Genomic DNA, 21,685 nt, shown 5'->3' with positions numbered 1-21,685 from the left:
TCAAGTCATAATTTCCCTCCTGTATTAAGAGTTCAAGTTCGTTCTGTTTGTTTCCCATACTCTGGGCATTAGTATATAGACATCGAAGACCATGTGCTTTATCCAGGTACCCTGCTGGGGCAGCCCACCAGTGGCAGTCCACCACCCCACAGCGGGGCTGCCTTCATCTCTCCCAGAAGTCTGGGGATGTCCAATGGCTGAGAGAGTGTCCTGCCTTGGTGAGAAGGCTTCCCAGCAGATGTTCCCACTCAGTACCAACAAAAATTACTGGAGGAGGGAGTGGGCAGTTCAGTTACAGAGCAAGTTGATAAGGCAGCAGAGTTCTTAAAAGCAGCACTCCCCCCAGTTCCAACTCCAGGTCTCCTCACTATTCACGAGCAGAGTGGCCAGTCCAGTGTACTGACTGCTATGGGGGCCTGGCTAGTCAAAAGGGGGGGAGGGGACAGCAAGGCAGAGGGGGGGGAGGAAAGAGAAACAGCAAGGCTTGGGGGGGAGAAAGAGCAAGGCTGGTGGGGGAGAAACAGCAAGGTAAAGAGGTGGTGGTGGGAAATAGCGAGGCTAGAGGCTGGGAGTGGAGAGAAACAGCAAAATAAAGGGATGAGTGGGAGAGAAAGAGCAAGGCTAGGGGCTAGGAAGGGAGAGAAAAATCAAGGAAAGGGGTTGGGGGAGAGAAATAATGAGGCTAGAAGTGCAGAGAGAGAGTGCACGCGTGCAAAGGGAAGAGGTCTGTGTGGATGGAAGAAGATTGGATGGGGCCAGGAAGCAACTCTCCTTCTCTTCCTGCCTGCTGAACAGCTGATCGGTAGCAGGTTCAGGAACAGGAAGGAAAACCAGGCACCCCAGTTTTTGAAGATTTTTTAAATTAAAAATAATTTTTTGAAAGTGGCAGGGAGTGGAGGGTGCCATTGAAGATTTAAACCAGACTTCTACCACCAGGGGCCCTCCAGATGTGTGGGACTGCAACTCCCATCATCCCCAGCCAGCCAGGAGGGTGCCAGGTGGGGGAAGACTGGTTTGAACTTACACCTCACCTTTCCACACAGAGGTACCAAAGGTGGCTTTATTAAGATAGTTTGGATTTGTACATTCATTGCTTTTAGTTCCCTTGTTATGTATGCCACTTTTTGGTTTTAACTGAAGGGTAGTATAAAAATAACATATAAATGGGTATACCTAGAGGGGCTGCCAAATGGGGCAGAGTTAGCAAAATCTGCCCTGAAATGAAGACACCGAAGATTCACCAGGGATCAAGTCTAGCAAATTCCCCCACCGCCCACCCACGCACCCACCCACAGCCACCTCCTTACAAAATGGCACACCACTTCTCTTTCCCGTGGGAACTTAAGAAGAGCCCTGCTGGATCAGACCACATGTCCTGTCTAGGCCAGCATTCTGTTCGCACAGGGGCCAACCGGATGCCCCAAAGGGTAGCCCACAAGCAGGACAGGGGTGCAACAGCACTGTCACACTCATAGTCCCCAGTATACTGCCTCTGTTGTTGGTGGTAATATATAGCCAACATGATTAGTAGCCACCTCTTTGCCATTCGCTAGTTTGGGGAAAGCAGAGCTGCCCAGATTGGGAGCAGTGTGTGTGTGTGTGTGTGTGTGTGTGTGTGTGTGTGTAAGTGAGGTAATTTTCCCCAGGCCTCCAAGCCCCCCCACCCCGGGTCTCAGCTCCTGCAGCCCTGCTCTATTGCCCACACCCACATGGGTCCTTGTAGGACCCCCCCAACCTCACATCTGTCCTGAAGCCCCATGAACCCTCTAGGCCGCCCCTGAGGGACAGGGCACAGGGAAAGGGCCAGCACACAGCACACCCTGTCACAGCAGACAGGACACCAACATGTGGACTGCAACATGGGTCCATGTGTGGGGCACACAAGAGGCGGCATGGCGGACATGCAACTTTGACACCTACAGACCCTCTTGTCCTACTGAGGGGCATTTTGGTGAAGGCATATCCACACCCGGCTTGGAGCTTCCAGCCCCCGCGATGCCCGGCTACTTTTCCGGCTACACTCCACTGCCGCCCTCACATCCCAGCCTGCCCCTCACCTTTCCATAATTGCCCCAAATGACGGTGATGCGGTTGGTCGCGGGAGACAGGTACATGAGATGCGTGAGGTTGATTGGACGACAAGGCCTCTTGGGCTCCACCCCAGGCTTGTTAGAGGGGTAATAACCCTAAGGAGAGGGGGTGAGGGGAGAAAGAGAAATTTATTACATTTCTATGCCACCTATTAGCCAAAGCTCTGAGTGGTTCGCAAAACAAAACTTCAAAACCAGAAAATACAATAATATAGTAAAACATTATAAAAACCTTACATTTAAAACAGAATAAAATGAAAGTACAAGCCATGGTAAAAGCCAGCAGCAGTGGCAAGAACTAAAAATGCACTAATACAGTTTTTTAAATGGAAGGACTGAAAAGCCTGGGAGAATAGAATGGTCTTCACCAGGCACTGAAAAGAGCACAATGTAGGAGCCAGGTGAGCCTCCCTGGGGAGGGTGTTCCACCACTAGGGTGCCATCACTGAAAAGGCCCTCTACTTAGTAGCTACCCACTTCGCTTCCTTTGGCAGGGGCTCCCAGAGAAGGGCCTCTGAAGATGATCTCGGGGTCCAGGCAGGTAGGTTAATACCAGCACTTTGGGGCCCAGAAACGGATTAACAGCTCATGCAGATCATAAAGCACTGGTGCAATACGATTGCATCACTCAGTGCCTGTTGAAGATCCCCCTGCCCTATTTTGGACCAGCTGAATTTTCTGGACCGTTTCGTTCATTTTGACAGTTCACGGGCAAGGGCACGAAGGGGAGGTCATACTGAACTGAGAGCAGCTGATCATCTGCCACTTCAAGGGAGATCAGCTGCTGCCAAGGACGACGACGACAGCAGCAGCAGCGACAGGAGTGGACCACAGTAAGGCAGGCAAGCATCCTGTCTATCCCCATCACTGACTGACAGTTCTAAAGGCCAATGGATGGTAGCCCTCCCCTCATGTCAAAAGGGGAAGATGACCCCCTCCTACTGCAGGAAAAGTTCCAGGACTTGGGGGTGGGGCATCTGGCATGGAATCCTCAGTGGACCCCTCCCACCCGGAAGAAACAGGACTCGCACAAGGAGAATCCTCTTCAGCTGCATCTCAGCATTATGCAAAGTTACGGTGGGGCACACAGGGACACAGACAAGGGCCCAACCACATCACTGTCAGGAGCCAGCCCTAGCCCACTGCACAGCAGACTGAGATTCAGAGAGAAAGTTTGGGTCGACTTACCGGGACAGAACAGTAACTATGGTTGACTTTTACAGCAATGTTTGGGGGGTACTGGTCTTCCTGAGGACAACTGGTATCTGTGTAGCAGATTCTGGGAAAGGAAACAGGCTTCAAGAATATAGATCGAAAGAGGGATGCGCCCCAGCTCTCTTCGTCTGCCCTCTCCTAACCCATTCCTCAACGCACACAAGTCTGCTAAATCTTTGATTTGATGCCTAGTGACTGCAGTAGATTCACGTCAACCAGCCACACTCCTGCGACTCGTGCCTCTGTGCCTGAGAGGACTATTCAAAGGAATGGAACGTCTATGCATAGAGGCAATATACCTTTAAGGGCACAATCCTATGCATGTTTAGACAGAAAAAAGACCTACATCTTCCAGCATTCCCCAGCGCGATAAAAGTCCTATATCTCCCAGCATGGCTTGCTGGAGAATGCTGGGAGTTGTAGGACTTTTTTCTGTCTGTTTAGTGGTTTCCCAGCTTTTCTGAAGTTTTTCCCCCACTCTAAAAGGTTGAAATGCCTCTCCTAAAGCTTAGCTACTAGCAGTAAGAACTTTAGAGCACAATCCTATGCTTGTTTAGACAGAAAAAAGACCTACAACTCCTAGCATGGCTGGCTGGGGAATGCTGGGAGATGTAGGATTTTTTTCTGTCTAAACATGCATAGGATTGCACCCTATGAAAATATTACTACCAAGACAGCAATAAAAGAGGGCAGTGTCATAGCTCCATACATGTCAGGGAAAACCTGTGTAAACGATCAGATGTCAAATTATAGATTTTTTTAAAAGATGCACAGAGCACTGATTTCCTTGGATTCCACCACCCCCTTCATTTTTTTTTTATAACAAGAATATAAAGGCCTGCTTTGAGATCAAAAGCAGCAGCTTATAACATTAACATTTATATAATGCTGGCCCAAAGGTACGAAGCAGCTGGGGGCTGAGGTGGGAATACAATGTGTTGTTGGTGCTATGCCCCATGTCAAGAGGCAAGGCGATGCCTTAAGCATCAGCTAAAGCAGCCTTCCCAAACCTCCAGATGTGGTGAACTGCAACTCCTATTCTGCCCAGCCACCAGAAGCCCAGGACCCAAGGAACTGATTTGCAGCAAAGCTCTTAGCATAAGCGAACGAAGGATCTCAGCCTCCATCACTGCCTTCGTTTATCACCTCCCTCCACCCACTCCATAGCCTCCCCACTGCTGTCTCAGGGGGGTTTAATTACCATCTCTGGTGGCTTCAAGGCTTACCTGAGGACGACCTGGACTGATCTCACACCTGGCTGCAACTCCCTGCCAAGTTCAAATGAGAAAAACACAAAAGAAAAACCCACACAGATGAAGCATCCATTTTACATGGGAGGGAAAAAAACAAAAGAAAGAAATGTTTATTGCAAACCACAATCGACGAGTGACTGCTAAATTTTGCAATGAACTCTAAGTGGTCTACCGAAGTAGGCAAAATCAAAGTATTCTCATTTGCAATTTCTAGATTAGAGAACTGGCATGGGGGGCACAGGGGGAGAACTGGCATGGGGGCACAGGGAGAGATCTTTCTGGGGTCTTCCCAGCCCCAAGGACAAGTTTCCCATCAGCTAAATCCCGATCATTGCTCAGATGTGCTTGAGTTAATTGTATAGCACTCTGAACAAGAAATGCCTGGCAGACCCATTCACGGCAAAAGGGTCCCATCCTCAGAGCAGTACCAGGAGGGCCCATGTGGGCTGGCACCTGCCCGCCCCCAAGCTCTAAGCCACAAGACTGAAGAAAGACTAGCCAAAAACCCACCAAGAGGAAAATGTGCCTCTGGATAAGGGGAAGCTAACAGGGAAGTGTAGGACAGGCTGGACAGACTCTGGGATTCTGGGATCTACCATGGGTTTTTTTCATTAGAACCCTGAGGTCTACTAATCACAGCCAGGTGCACAACAGTGTGCACAGGGGATGGTGGTAGTGGCAATGGAATCACCTACTGCACTCCCTGAGCCAGACACTGTATATACAAACCTACCTCCAAGTTTCTATACATCAGGGACTCTAACACAAGACTCTTCAAAGCGGCCACATGAGCTGCACAAAGGTAAGCAATTAATGCACCCATTTTACAGGTGAGGAACACTGATGCTAAGAGTAATGGCCTCATCATGGCAGGCTTTCAGGAAGGCCCTGAAAAGCTACCCTGGCCATATTTCACTTACAATATTTATATACCATTCCACATCAAAGATTTTGGAGCTGTCAACAAGATAGAAAAATAAAACCCCATAATTAAATGGTTAAAACATTTTAAAAGAACAGATTCTGAACTTCATAAACCGCAGCTGGTCACTCAGGGGAGGTCTCTCAAAATAGCAATGCCTTCACGAGGCACCAGAAGCAACACAATGTTGGTGCCTGCCTGACCTCCAGGGCCAGGGAATTCCACAGGAAGGGGGCCACTACGCTGAAAGCTCTCTTCCTGGTGGACTGCAGCTGGGCCACAGGTCCATGTGGAAACACCAGGAGCAGGTTGGTAAGGGAGAAGGCACTCTTTAATATGTTTGTTTATTATTATTTGTCCATAGCACAAAGGCCTTTACAAATATAAGTTACAATACAGTTATATATAAGCCCAAACCGAAAGCATCAGATAATGAATACCTAAAAATAGAATCCAGGGGGCTATACAGAAAATAGAAATAGAAAATAAGATTTTTTAAAAATGCTAAGATCGGGCCACAGTAAAACAAAATAACCATACAAACGTTTAAAAAAGTTCATTAAAAACTGATGCTAAGAATAAAAACAGTTTATATAACGAAAATATACCAAACGAACAAACTGGCCAAGCTCATACTGGTTTATGTTATAATAAATTATCTCTTTGGCAATTCATAGGAGATGTAATTAAAAAGTTACGGCAGATTTTTTGAGCTGCTACTGCAAAAGATGCAACCCTCATAATACATTTGTTATAGTCTGCCAATAGATCACAAATAATTTCCACAGGAGATCTGCCAGCTCTACTTTTCAGGCGACCCCCCCGCAAAAGGCGGGTCCTAGATTCCTCATACAAGGGGCAATGCAGAAGACAATGTACTATATCCTCAACTTCCCCAGAGCCACAAATACAGGTCCGCTGAGCCAGAGGGATCCCATTGTACTTCCCATCCAAGTAAGCAGTTGGCATGGTTTGAAAACAAAGGGCTGTAAAAGCCTTCCTGAGAGCCACAAAAGTTAAATCCTGGAAATATTGTTCTCTTTTGAAAAGACAAAACCATGGTAAGAAGGCCTGGCATTGACTAGCCAGAATAGTTTCATGGCAATCTGCTTCGGAGATTCTGTCTCTGATACTCCGCTTATCCAAGATAGTTAAGGAATTGCGGGGATCCTCAAAATAGGCCTGAGAAGGCATTAGCCAACGCTGGACCCAACCACCCTCATCAATTTGCTCAAGAAAGCTTCGTTGTGCCAGGTTTCCATCAGTGGAGCTCAGTAGTCTTTTGCCATAAAGGATGAGAGCTTTGTCTAGTCTTGCTTTGATTGACATAATTCCAGCTTCCAATCTTAGCAAGGAAGAAGGGACCCCCAGTGGAAGTGTCAGCAGCTCTCTCAAAAATTTATTTTGAATGGTCTCAACTGCTGGGCCATGACCCTGACCCCATATCTCTACACCATACAGAAGTTGGGGAAGCACTTTAGCTAGATATATTTCCAAGGTTGGGCCCACCAGAGAACCACCGTTGCACCACCCGAAAGATAGGGTTGCTTTAGCAGTCCTCCAGACAGCAAGCTTTACTGCCTCTATGTGGGGTTTCCAGCTGCCATTTGAGGAGAATTGTACCCCAAAATATTTGAAGCTAGAACATTGTTTATGCGCTCATCCAGGCACCATTTCTGTAGTCGTTTCCTTTTAGAAAAAACCATAACCTTCATTTTGGAATAATTTATAACCAACGTCTCTTGTCTGCAGACCAAACTAAGTGTATTTAAAAGTCTCCTTAGACCGACTAGAGTGGTTGAGAGAAGGGCCATATCATCTGCATAAAGTAACATTTGTACCTTTCGGGGTCCTGAAGATGGAGGGAAGTGATCCAGGGAACTTAAAATCTGCCACTAAACTGTTCACATAAAAATTGAACAAAAATGGGGCCAGTATACAGCCCTGTCTGACACCTCTTCTGGTGTTCCCTTTTCTGGAGAGCGCTCCTGACAGACCAGCACAAACTTTCAGATCTGTATGAGAGTGGATTTTCTGCACCAAAAACAGCAGCTGCTTATCAGTGTTTGTATATGACAATTTTTCCCATAAACAGTTTCTATTTATTAGATCAAATGCAGAAGTCCACAAAGGCCACATACAGTCTGCCTCCAGGCCTATTCAGACTTTTACAAATCAGATGGGACAGCACAAAACATTGGTCAATTGTGTTCCTCCCCGGCCGAAAACCCACTTGTTCATCTGCAAAAATGTTGTTTTCTTCTGCCCATGCTTCCAATTTATTCAACAGGAATCTTCCGTACACTTTAGAAACTATGTCCAAAAAGCTAATTGGCCTGTAATTCTTAGGGTCTGATCTTTCGCCCTTTTTGTACAGCGGAACTATAATGCTGGACCCCCACCTGGCAGGGATGATTCCAGTTAGATTAATATGTGAAAACAACTTCGTCAGCACTGGGGCCCACCAGGCAAGATTGCATTAATTCTGGGAGGAGTATATCTTCCCCAGGTTCTTTGCCGGACACCAGGTTATGGAGTAAATGTTTGATCTCCGAGACCGAGACCAGGGGCCAGTCAGGGAAATCCATACAAGCAGGGTTAGCCTCTATAGGGGCGGGTCCCTGGAAAATGTTTTCAAAATGTTGTTGCCATAATGAACCAGGGATGTGAAATTCTAATTTGAGCATGGAAAAGTGTAGCTCTGATTTCTGGTAAGGAGCCATGTCATCCTGGCAGTGACTTGCGGGGCTCCTCAGGTCGCTTCTTTCAAACAGCTGTGAAAAGGTTGAGAAACCTTTTTTTCCCCTGGAAAATAAAGGGGAAGCCTGCAGTACCATCCAGATGAAATCTTAGAAGGACAGCTGCCTTTGTGGAGGATGCAAAGGGGCTCAAAAGTAAGGTCAGTCGCCGGAGATAAACATCTACTGAAACGCTGTTTTGAAACCCTTAATTAAGAGAATATAAGGACGGGCATGCTCCAATCTTAGATAGTATTTGGAAACTTAAACTACCAGCAAGCACCACTTGCACAGCAAAAAGTGAAAGTATGGTAGTTGTATAAATCTAACCTGAATTAAAATCAAGGAGTTGCAGACTTTTACAAAGTGAATTTAGCTCAAGAGGTCCTTTCAAATGAAGAAAAAAAGAGAGTACACTAAGACTGTTTGCATTTTTGAATAAGTATTACAGTCTAATTAACTTTCTATTTCTTTAAATCATTGTTTGAAGGTTTTAATGTCTGAATTTATATGGCTGAAAGTTTTTGTCCAGTTGCTTTTATCTTCTGCATGACCTTGAGAACGCGACAAAGTCAAAATAAATAAATCTTCGGCAGAAAGCCTGGAATAGGCTGGAATAAGATCAACTTGTGGACTGATTGAGTGAAATTTAGTAAAGAAGGAGTATTGCTGACACCTGTTGGATGTTAAAAAAATCAGCAGCTTATGAAAAATCTTTTCATGTTCTTTTTTTTAATCTCTTTTTCTCCTTTTGATACTGAGAGAGATCTCTTTTGGGATTGGAGGATCAATAACTTACTGGATATCCAGATAGATTAATTTATAAAGGAAGTAATGAAGAAGATAATTGAATGAGTGCTATGAATTTGGATAAACCAGGAAAGGATATCAGAACAACTTGTAGCAGAGTGAATACCTGGGAGAAGCCTACAGAACATCTAAGTAGAAATACTAAATCCAGGAAGGGCTCCTTAAACGAGACTCCAACGGGAGCTACGAAATTATCGATGAAAGCAACATCTATAAGCAAGGAAGAGGTACCTGAGCAGAAGCAAACATACAGAAGATGGCCTTGGATGAACAAACACAGATTATTATAGATGCTATAAGCAAAAAGATGGAGGCTTTTGAACTATGCATAGAACAAAGGATGGGCACCTTTGAACAACATATAGAAAAATGGATGGAAAGGCAAGTATTGGAAGTAAAGGAGGAGATTAAAGACACGAAGGAAGAATTGAGACAAGAATTTAAGAAATTAGATGCATTAAATCAAAGAACAGAAGAATTTAAAATATGACAAACAGAGCAGAAGTACTGGAAAATAATGCAGAAATTGTAACTACGGAGTTAGAACGTGAGCAGGATGCCTTAGCTTGGTTTGAGCTTAAAGACAAGGAACGCTTGTTACGTTTTAGAGGGGTCGCGGAAAGTTATGGCAGCGCAGAACCTGACCTCAGAATGGAATTGGTAAAGACTATAGCAGCCTTTTTGAGTAAAGAAGATAAAATCATGGAAATGGAAATAGATCAAGCTTATAGACTGAATTCGACATATGCAAAAACAAAAGGTCTACCCAGATATATTATTGTCCATTTTGTAAAGAAAACTACAAGGGATTCAATTCTCCAGAAGCAATATAAAACTAAATTGAAGATGGTGGGCAAAGAGATTATCGTCATGAAAGAAATTCCTGGGAGATTTCTGAGGAAAAGGAGAGATTATGCATTTTTAACAACAATCCTGAAACAGAAAAAGATCATGTTTAGATGGAAATTCCCAGAAGATGTGGTCTTCTCTTACAGAGAACAGAGATTTAAGTTGAACTCAGTTCAAAAAGCAAGAGAGTTCCTTCAAATTTATGGAAAAGATTGGACAGACCCACAATCTGATGTACAAGAAGAGGACAGCACACAGGGTGCAAGAGGTGGAAATTAAGAATGTACCTTAATCTTATATTTTTTTAAATGGATTATAAATTTTTAACTTGGAACATTAATGGGGCAAATGCTCCTCAAAAGGAGCATTCTACAAAAATTGAAACAAGATATAATATGCTTACAAGAAACTCATATTAACAAAGATACCAAATATTTAATAAATAAAAAATTAGGTGAAGAGTTTATAACAGCAAGCCAAAAAAAGAAAAATGGAGTAGTTTTATACGTTAAGCCACATTTGGGACTGGAATTGGTATTGTCAGATGAACAAGGTCATTTTGTGGAAGTTAAAATTACACTGAATGGTGTTATCAACGGTGATTTTAGGGGTTTATACACCTAATGACCACAAAGCGGAATTTTATGAGGATCTCTTATCCAAACTCGTGGATCTAACTTTTGACAGTTGGTGTTTAATGGGAGATTGGAATGGGGTGATTGCACCTCAAATTGATAGAATATCGGAGAAAAAAATAAAGAGTAATCAAGGGAAATTACCTAAAAGCTTTTTTGAATTGATGGACAATTTGGCCTTAGTAGATGTATGGAGAAATAAAAATGGAAACTCAAAAGAATATACATATTTTTCAGAAAGACATAAACCTTTTTCAAGGATGGATATGATTCTGACAACTAAAGAGCTTGCTACAAATATTGGCAAAAAACAAGTTCTACCAAGATCATTTTCGGACCATAACTCTATATTTATGTCATATGTGAAAAGAAGCACTACTTTTAGATGGAGATTGAATGAAATATTTCAAAATAAAAGTATTGTGGATGACACTAAAAAGAAATTGAGAGAATTTTTTGAATTGAATCTGGACAAGGGAATAACTATCCGAACAGTATGGGATGCAAGTAAGGCCTACATGAGAGGTTATTTTATACAACAAAACGCGCAACTGAAAAAGAACAGAGAAGAGAAGGTACAAAATATTCTAAAACAGATAAAGGAGAAAGAATTCCTAAAGAAAAAACCAGGAAAGGCAAGTGTCCTCTGACAGATTAAATTACTCCAACAACCATTGTCAGTGTTAACAGTTCAGGATATGCAAAAAAAATTAAACTTTGTAAAACAAAGAAATTTTGAATTTGCTAAAAAACCAGGAAGATGGTTGGCCTATAAACTTAGAAAGGAAAACAAAATGAAAAGAAAAGAAAACAATTGTGAAAATAAGGGAAAGTAGATTAGAATTCACCAATAATGTGGCAATTCAGAAAGCCTTTTATCACCATTGTTCAAATTTGTAGAAAGGACAGGATATCTCTCCAGAATTAATAAATATATTCATAAACAAAATTTATGAAAAATTACTAAGGAACAAAAACAAGTGATGAATAGCCCAATAACAGTAAATGAAATGCCAACAATGTGATGTGGCTGCAAAAAAGGCAAATGCTATTTTGGGCTGCATTCATAGAAGCATCGCTTCCAAATCCCGGGAAGTACTAGTTCCCCTCTACTCAGCACTGGTTAGGCCTCATCTGGAGTACTGTGTCCAGTTCTGGGCACCACACACTAAGAAGGATGCAGACAAGCTGGAGAGGGTTCAAAGGAGGGCAACAAAGATGATCAGGGGACTGGAAACAAAGCCCTATGAAGAGAGACTGAAAGAACTGGGCATGTTTAGCCTTGAGAAGAGAAGACTGAGGGGAGATATGATAGCACTCTTCAAGTACTTGAAAGGTTGTCACAGAGAAGAAGGCCAGGATCTCTTCTTGATCATCCCAGAGTGCAGGACACGGAATAATGGGCTCAAGTTACAGGAAGCCAGATTCCGGCTGAACATCAGGAAAAACTTCCTGAGTGTCAGAGCAATACGGCAATGGAACCAATTACCTGGGGAGGTGGTGGGCTCTCCCACACTGGAGGCCTTTAAGACGAGGCTGGACAGCCATTTGTCAGGGATGCTCTGACTTGGATTCCTGCATTGAGCAGGGGGTTGGACTCGATGGCCTTGTAGGCCCCTTCCAACCCTACTATTCTATGATTCTATGATTCTATAAATGGTGGAAGCAATAAAAAAAATTAAATCGGGAAAAACTCCAGGACCAGATGGAATATCAGGATTATATTAAAAGAAGTGTTAAGAAATTTTACAACCGTCGAAAAATATGATGAGCAGTATTTTAGAAAAGTGGGAGATACCAGAAACATGGAAAACAGCATATATAGCATTAATACCTAAAGCAGGACAGGATTTAACCTCAACAAAAAACTACAGACCAAACTCATTATTAACAATGACTATAAGATATTTGCAACAATTTTGGCAGAAAGGCTCAAGAAAAGATTGCAGGAGTTTGTATATGAGGACCAAAGTGGTTTCTTACCAAGGAGACAGATGAGAGATAAGGTAAGAACCGTCTTGAATGTGGTGGAATATTTGGAAAAATAAGCAGCTCTGATCTTTTTAGATGCAGAGAAAGCATTTGATAATCTCAACTGGAAATTTTTAATTAAGACTTTAGAAGAATTGGACTTTGGAGAAAACTTTATAAAATGGGTGAAATCGGTATATACCGATCAAAAGGCTCAAATAATTATAAATGGGGATTTGACTAAACCTTGTGAGATACAAAGAGGAACAAGACAAGGTTGCCCATTGTCACCGCTATTGTTTGTATTGGTTTTAGAACAATTGAACAGAGATATAAGACAAGATAATCGAATTACAGGAATAAAGATTAAAAAGGAGAAATATAAGCTGAGGGCCTTTGCAGATGACTTGGTGTTTATGTTGGAAGAACCAATTCCTTTAAAAGGGAATTGAAATTTTAATGAAAAAAATTAAAAGAATTTGGAGCAGTGGCAGGGTTCAAAGTTAATGAACAGAAAACAAAAATTTTAACAAAGAATATGGATGTTCAAGAAAAAAAGTTGATGGATAAGACTGGCTTCCAAATTGAAAAGAAAGTAAAATATTTGGGAGTATTTTTGATAAATGTGAGTTGTATGCTTTTTCAAAATAACTATGTTAAAGTGTGGAATGAAATTAAACAAGACCTATTAAAATGGGAAAAATTACAACTACCACTTTTGGGAAGAATTGCAACGATCAAAATGAATTACCTAGAACGTTATTTTTGTTTCAAATGATACCCATTATTACATCGGATTTACCTTTTAAGCAGTGGCAGAGAGGTACGACGAAGTCTATATAGCAAGCAAAAAAAACCCCAAGGGTTAAAATAAAAATTTTACAAGATGCAAAGGAAAGAGGTGGATTGGGATTACCAGATTTTAAAACCTATTTTTCTGCCTGCTGCTTGATGTGGATGAAGGAATGGGTGATGTTGAAAAACAGAAAACTTTTAGAACTAGAAGGACATGAATTGAGATATGGGTGGCATAGTTATTTGCGGTATGGTAAAACAAAAGTGAATGTAGATTTCAATAACCATTATATAAGAAGGGTGTATTAAGAATTTGGAATAAATATAAATTAAGGCTCTATCAAAAAATACCACGTTGGATATCTTCACAAGAAGCAATGCATAGAAGAGATTTGATAGCACGCATAAATGGATAAGATATAACGATTTACTGGAACTGTCACAAGGGGACTATAAGTTAAAAACAAGGGAAAACTTACTGGAAGAATGTCATGCATGTCAGTGGTTTTCATATTTGCAAATTAAAGAAAGGTTTAAAACAGATAAGAAAAATGGTGGATTTGAACAAACAGAATCTGAGTTTGAAACAGCACTGTGTACTAATGATGAACATGTTATTGCTAAACTGTATAAATTACTGTTACGGTATGAGACAGAGGATGAACAAGTAAAAGATTGTATGATAAAATAGGCACAAAATGTTGGTCATAATATATCAATGGAAGAGTGGGAAAGTATGTGGGGAAAAGATTTTAAATTTACTTTATGTACAAGTAAAGAGAATTTTTATAAGATGATATACAGATGGTATATGTCACCATTTAAATTGTCTAAAATGTATAAAAGTGTTTCTGGAAAATGTTGGAAATGTGAAGATCAAGAGGGAATGTTTTATCATTTATGGTGGACTTGTAAAAAAGCTAAAACATTTTGGAAATGAATACAGTCTTTAGCTCAAAGAATATTAAAGACTACTATAGAATTGAAGCCAGAAACTTTTTTATTGGGGCTAACAGATAATCATGTAAAAGAGAAGGGGGGAACCCTCTTTCTCTACATGACAATGGCTGCAAGGTTATTGTATGCACAAAAGTGGAAGAATGAAACCATACCAACTGTGAGCGAGTGGATCATGAAAATGATGGAACTGGCAGAGATGGCAAATCTTACTATTATAATTAAAGAGGGATCAACAACTAAATTTATGTTAGATTGGAAACCTTTTATAGAATTTGTACAAGAAATAGAGGAAAATGATATCTATGTATGTGGAGTTTGTACTTTGAGATGGTTAATTCTTTTGTTGTTGTTAAAATTAGGAGAGCAATGGGATAATGTCTGTGAACTCAATGTATGATATATAACTAAGATAAGAACTAGAGAATAATGAGCATTTGTTGTGTAAGGGGAGCCAAAGGTAGATATCTTACAATCTTAAGAGATATTTTAGTGTATGTGTATTGTGTGTTTGTTGTTGTGTGTGTTCTTTTTTTAAAAAAAATAAAAGTGTAGCTCTGAGTTGATCAAATTCCAAAATTTGACATTATCCTTTTGTCTCGCCGCCAATCCCAGCTCCATCCATCTTTGTCTAATAGACTCCGCCTTCTTTTTCATTAGAAACTTATAAGATGAATGGGTTGTAATTAAAGTCTTATAACACTCCTCTGATCTGAAGCGCTTAAAGCTACGGGTAATCCTTGCTAATTCTTTTTTCATGATCCCGCATTCCTTATCATACCAGCTGGTTCTACCTGGGCGGGGGGCAGGCATGGGACCAGATCGTACCAAAAACGGTGTTAGGTACTTGGCAATTTGCTGGCAACCCTCCAAGACCTCCAAATGACCCACTAGAATTTGATTTCTCAGTCCCAGTAAAGTTGGGCTATATAACAAGTCAGTTATCACTGAACTCATGGACTCAGACCATTTGAGCCGTCTATGGCTGGCAGTGACCATTTCAAAAGAATGTGTGCTTTTTCCCCTGAGTTGGCTTCACTGGCAATTGAATGACAAGCTTAATAGGAAGATGGTCGCTCTCTGGCCAATCTTCCACTGAGAAACTTTTTACATCCAGGATTAGATTTGGAGAAATCAAAAAATAATCTACTATACTGGCTCCCCTAGAGGAAAGGAATGTGTAATGCCCGGAAGATATATCTTTCGAACTACCATTCAAAATTAATAGGAAACACTTGTAACACAGCATAATAAGGCTACAACCATTCCTGTTAAAACTTCCTGTCTTGAGAATGCCTGTCCAGAGAGAACAGGTCATTCAGGCAAAGACCAAAATGTTTGAAGAGCTCTGAATTAGTTTGTCCTATACGAGCATTTAGGTCACCTCCCAAAATGATGCGGGAGTTGTCAGACTGGCACTCGTAATTTCCCAGAGCAGATTCCAAAGGTAACCACACATCTTGGGGTGAGGGCGATGAGTTCTCTGGTGGAACATACAGAAAAGGGAAGCACCATTAGTGATAACCTGCAACATCAGGATGTTATTATGTAACTGGGGCTCTATCATTCAGCAGCTACCATCTAGTTCTATCGAAACAAACACTGCCAGCCCACCACAGCAGCAGCCCTTTTATGACATCACAGCAGCTTTAGGGAATGCCCTGTAACCCTGCAAATGTAGACAGGAAACGTCCTCCACCCAAGTTTCTTGTAAGAAAATTATCTGAAACTGTTGTAGGTATGTAATGACCTCTTTATCCACTATCTGGCCATGCCATCCGGAAATATTCCAAGACAGAATCTTTAAATCTAAATATGTTTTTTCAACCTGTCTGCCGCTTAGTCAACAGTTCAAAGAGACTTGGGGGGGGGGATCAAGGGGTAGAGCAAATGTCCAAAGGAGGAGTTATCCCTGAGTAGGAGTGCGCCAGTGGTCAAGTGGGAACACCCCTCTCATCTCTCAGGAGGGAGAACAAAGAATCTTGCAGAAAAAGTAGACCCCTAATGGATAATTCCTGTCCCTTGGGTGGCCGAAGCGTAAACCATGCTAACAAAGCAGCTTCATCTGGGGGCAGTAGTTTTCCCAAGGTAGCTAATCCTTCATGAAAATGCAACTTGAAGGAAGATTCAGCGTTCACTTCACCCTGTGACTTATCCCCTCTATTCTGATGGTAATTCAGTAATTCCTGAAGAGAGCAGGGGTTAAACAGTAGCTCCTCTTGTTCAGGGGTAGTGAAACCCTGGAAGTGCTTCACCAGGTCTGCTTCTTCCTCTGTGAAGTAGACCGTAATTTCACCTGCGCCTATAGGTGTAGGGCTGTGCCTAAGGTGCGAGCAATGCAATGCAGCCTGCTCCACAGGGTTGTTAGCCGACTGAGGAATTATATTTCTCACTAATTTATATAATGCTGCATGCTGCCTATTTGGGCACCTAGAGTTACCCACCCTAGTTTGGCTGCATTGTTTGAGGCAATCTCCAGAAGGTAACATACAGGTTTCCCTCGGAGGTTACTTTAGGGGCTTCCCCCTGGAGCCTACTATCAAATAGTGGGGGTCTTTGACATGTGAGTGATTGCGGAGAAGGCGCTCTCTCTGGTACCAAGCTGTTTAGGGCTTCAGACGCTAGTACCAAAACCTTAAACCTGGCCCAGTAGTGAATAGGCAGCCAGTGCAGTTCCCTCAGCAAAGGAGTTACATGCTGAAAAGGGGCAGCTCCTGACAACAGCCAAGCTGCTGCGTTCTGCACTAGCTCTAGTTTCCGGAACAGCCTCAAGGGCAGCCCCACATACAGCACATTGCAGTAATCCAATTTTGAGGTTACTAATGCCCGTACCACTGTGGCCAAGCTATCCCTGTCCAAGACAGGCTGTAGCTGGCAACCCAGCCGATGCTGGTAAAAGGCACTCCAAGCCACCATGGCCACTTGGGCTTCCAGCAACAGAGATGGAACTAGGAGTACCCCCCAAATGATGGACCAGATCTTTCAGAGGGAGTGCAACCCCACCGAGAACAGGCAATGAGCCTATCTCCCGTACTCGGGAACCACTCACCCACAGGGCTTCCATCTTGCCAGGATGCACCTTCAGTCTACTGGCCCTCATCCAGCCCATTACTGAGTTCAGGCACTGGTCCAGGACTTGCACAGCCTCTCCTGGTTCAGATGTCACAGGGAGATAGAGCTGTGTGTCATCAGCATACTGATGGCACTTGGCTCCAAATCCCCTAATGACCGCTCCCAGCAGCTTCACAAAGATGTTAAACAACATTGGGGACAAGATAGTACCCTGTGGCACCCCATAGTTCAACTGCCGAGGGGCCAAGGAATGGTCACCCAATGTTACTCTCTGAAAACGGCCCCATAGGTAGGGCCAGAACCACTGTAACACAGTGCCTCCGATACCCATCCCATAGAGTCGATCCAGGAGGATACTGTGGTCGATGGTATCAAAAACCGATGAGAGCTCAAGCAGAATTCAGAGGTTGCACTCCCCCTTCCCTCTTTCTCATCCACCAGGGCAACCAAGGCTAATTCAGTCCCATAACCAGATCGAAGCCCAGACTGGAATGGGTCCAGATAATCAGTACCCTCCAAGAGTGCCTGCAGTTGCTCCGCCACAACCCTATCAAGTACCTTCCCTAGAAAAGGGGTATTTGCAACTGGGCGGTAGTTGTCTAATAATGTTGGGTCCAGAGTGGGCTTCTTCAGGAGTGGCTTCAATACTGCCTCCTTAAGGACAGCAGGGACCACCCCTTCCCGAAGGGAAGCATTCACCACATCCAGAACCACCCAGTCATACCCCCTTGGCTAACTTTTATTAGTCAGGAGGAACAGGGATCGAGAGGGCATGTGGTCGGTCGCATTGCTCCAAGCACCTTGTCCACATCAGCAGGACACAGCAACTGGGACTGATCCCACAAAGTTGGGCAGATGGTGGCATCAGACACCTCAACTGGAACTGTGATAACAATGTCAAGTTCACTGCGGAGACAAGTCATTTTGTCCTCAAAGGGCGATACAAAAAGGTCACAGCAGGTCCTTGACGGGGCCAGGGCCCCATTTGCTGGGGAGAGTGTTAACAGCCCCCGGACCACCTGAGAAAGTTCCGCTAGACAGCTACTCAAGGATGCAATGGAGGCAGCCAAATAAGCCTTCTTTGCTGCCCACACCGCCACGGAATAGGCACGATTATGTGCTCTAGAGCGTGCGCGGTCACCTTCACTTCAAATCTTGCGCCATTTGCACTCTAGCCAACAGCCAGCCTATTTCACTGGCTGCAGCTCCCCAGTATACCAAGGAGTGGAGCGGGCTCTACAGCACTAGAAAGGGCACTCAGGTGCAATCAAGTCGATGGCTCTCCGCATCTCACTGTTCCACAGTGAGATTAGGGACTCGGCTGGATCACCAGCTCTCTCCACTGGAAAATCCCTAAGAGCATTGGATTCCATCAGTCCCCTGGGGTGGACCATCTGAATGGGTCCCCCACCCCTGCAGGAGGGAAGTTACACCGTGAGTTCAAGTCTCACCAGGAAATGGTCTGACCATGACAAAGGGGGTTACTTGGACCCCCCCCCACCCATCTTCAGACTGTGTAGACATCTGTGACCCATTCTACTTTGATGTCCCAACCCCCTCCTCCTGCCATACCTCCTTCTGCCCTAAGTCACTGGGATAGTGGTGCTCCCTCCATGGGTCCCTGTCAGAGTTTCCCAAGCATATCCTTACCACACCAAAACTACCCACACACTCTCAGCATCCAGCCCCCATTCCAACGTACCCTCAGCCATTCAACACATACACTCCACTCATCCAACACTCAATCCCAGCCAAACAAACACCATTTGTAGCTTGTGGTTATAAGCGGCCACTGGTCACAGCTAAGACATCAGGCTTGCCAACCAACAGAACAAGTGCTTATTTCCTAGCCATTCAATCTACTTCCACTAGTTCATGCTCATTCCATCTCTCACCTGGAGTGTGGCAAGCAGTTATCCCCCATGGTTCTCACCCAGGGGAGGCCCCGCTTCTAACTACCACAGGCTTCCACCATGGGCAGAAGAAGCAACTCTGGTACATGGCACCCTGATCCCATTTCTCACCCAGGGTGGGCAAACAATAACATATAGATACAACTGTTGTCAGGGAATCCCTGCTCTCATGCAGGGACATCCCACTCACATAGAACAGGCAGAACAGACAAGCAGAAAGTAGACAAACCAAGGAAGAAGGAGAAAGTAAGAGGCACCGCCACCTTCATGGCATCCCGAAGGGGCAAACCAAAGGGGTGCGCCCCCTTTGGGGACACCCCTGCCAGGGCGGCCCACCAGCGGCAGCCCGCCATTTCATGGCAGGGAAGCTTAAATCTCTGTGATGCTGAAGGTCTCAAAGGGCTAAGAGGTAGCGCTCTGCTCTGATTGGCTGGAGATCTTCAACAGGTGGCTTCACCCCACAAGCAGTGTCAGGCTGACACAAGGCCACAGTTATTGGGGGGTGGGGGGAGCTGTTACAAGGAGTGGCAAGGAGCTGGAACGTGATGGAATAAATCTCTCCCCCCAGTTCTCTTCTCTCACCAGTCTCTCACCAGTCCAAAATTGCAGGGTGCCTGCTCCTGTGTCTTTCCCAGCCTCGTGGCAGGGTGCCTTAAATCTGTGATGCCAAAGGTCTCAAAGGGCCTTCCCTGGTTATGTTCTATTGGACTGTTCTGGTTCATAGCTGCAATTGTGTTGTAGGTTTTTACCAGTCTTTAGACCAGATTTTTTTTTTTGCTGGTTTCTTTATTTACCTGAAGTATTATTATGAAGTATTCTTTATTTATTTGAAGTATCATGTAAGGCTCCCAGAGCTGCTTACATATAATCAATTCAGTAAGACAGTCCCTGCCTTCAGGCTTATGATCCAAAAAGACACAACACATGAAGAAAAAGGAATGGGGAGGGAAGAAGAGGAAAGATTAAGTCTTTCAGCAGGGCTGGTGGAAACGCCCTGTTCTCCTTCTCATCTCCCTCAGCTCAGGTTGCTGTATTACTGTATCAGTCTATTTTATTGCTGCAAGCTGCCTTGGGAAGCAGGGGAGGACGACATTTAGATTAGCACAAGGCCAGCCCATGGTAGAGGTGACTTTTTTAAAACAAAACAAAACTACGAAATAGCTTTCCATTTTACTCGTCAAAACTATTGGGAGTCAGAAGCCCTTGCTGATGTACTATAAGTCACTTGAGCTCAACCTTCTCCCTGTCCCAGGATACGAATTGCAAGGAAGCCCCATGGAATACCTGGAATTTCTGATCAGCTCCACTTGCCTCGGCGTCAGGGCGAAGACACAAGGACTCTCTTGAAGCTTCTCGTTGTTCTGTGGGACTGGAGACAAGAAGCAAAAAGGAAGATCAGGTGGTAATGCAGCAGAGAAGCAAACTATTGCTCCCCAAAAATGGTCTTAGGCAGGAGAACCAGAATCCATGAGTGCGCCTTGACCGAGACAAAGGCAGAAAAGCCAAACCCATGTAACTCAGCTGGCTGGCATGTCACATCATTACCTGGAGGAAGGGGAACAGGACCAAGAGCTCCTTTGCAGATGGGTGTGTGTGACTGCAATGTATTTATTTTAAGTGATTTATTGGTTTTCAAACATACATGAAAGATTCCGCAAAGGAAACAGAAATCAATAATAGATTAGGACAAATACCACAGAAGATTGAAACGGGAATTTAAGAAGCCATATGAACAAGCCTTGTATATAAGCCCACACAAATGATCAGCTTGTTAAAGAAAAGTATTATTAACCTAAGAAGCTAGTAGCCTGCATTTCCATACTGACCACACAGAATGGAAGCCCCCACCTCTGCAGCCAGTATGGTAATGCAGGCTACTGGCCTCTTAGCAGGCTGGTAAAGAAAAAACACTAACGCCTTACTCTAAGTGGACTAGCAAGGGAGGAATCATCTCTCCTCCACCAACCTGCTCACTCACCTGCATAAAATTCCTGGTCGCCTATGGTGGCAAAGCGGGTTGTTAAATGCAAAGCTGAGATAAACCCAGCAAGCGAACTACACATGCCAAACAGCCTAGGCAAATTTTAAAAAGAAAAGGAAGACTTCACCTGGCACAGACGAGCATCACTGCATGTAGAAAGGCAGGAGGCCAAAATTAAGTGCAACCCTCTCTCCCTGGCATGCTATTTTTCTACACACAGGGGGAATTCAGCCTCCCATGGGGGAGCATTCCAACATGCTAACACTTCCCCCCATACACACACCTGATCCTTGAAGTGGTACTGTCCAGGTAGTTCTGCCCCATCACCTACAATGCACGTTATGGTCTTGGATGTACAGTAAATTCACCAAACAGAAGGAAGCAGAAATATCAGTCGTGGTTCAAGAGAATAACAACAACATTGCATGGCACCTTCAAAGACTAACCATTTTATCAGGGAGGGGGCTTTTGTGGGGGAAGGCTT

At 43.8% G+C, this 21,685-nt stretch overlaps 1 protein-coding gene and 1 pseudogene across 6 annotated transcripts in view; both read right to left on the bottom strand.

Moving 5' to 3' along the window:
• LOC146334100 (E3 SUMO-protein ligase PIAS4-like) overlaps nt 1-21,685 on the bottom strand; it is a 74,721-nt gene that overhangs the window by 34,070 nt on the left and 18,966 nt on the right. For all 6 annotated transcript variants that reach the window (XM_084825150.1, XM_084825156.1, XM_084825155.1 and 3 more), the window contains exons 3-6: nt 20,505-20,589; nt 4,532-4,573; nt 3,279-3,369; nt 2,058-2,186 (exon numbers count right to left, since the gene is read on the bottom strand). In XM_084825150.1, the coding sequence (XP_084681276.1) occupies nt 2,058-2,186; nt 3,279-3,369; nt 4,532-4,573; nt 20,505-20,589 (347 nt within the window). The remainder of the gene's footprint in view (nt 1-2,057; nt 2,187-3,278; nt 3,370-4,531; nt 4,574-20,504; nt 20,590-21,685) is intronic.
• LOC146334101 (uncharacterized) lies at nt 12,111-19,308 on the bottom strand (annotated as a pseudogene).

Source organism: Heloderma suspectum, chromosome W (genome assembly GCF_057233095.1).
Source record: "Heloderma suspectum isolate Gila_16-S chromosome W, 16-S_ref, whole genome shotgun sequence".
NCBI classification, from domain to species: domain Eukaryota; kingdom Metazoa; phylum Chordata; class Lepidosauria; order Squamata; family Helodermatidae; genus Heloderma; species Heloderma suspectum.
Note: the sequence above shows the minus strand (reverse complement) of the source record. Positions and strands in the feature narration are given on the sequence as shown.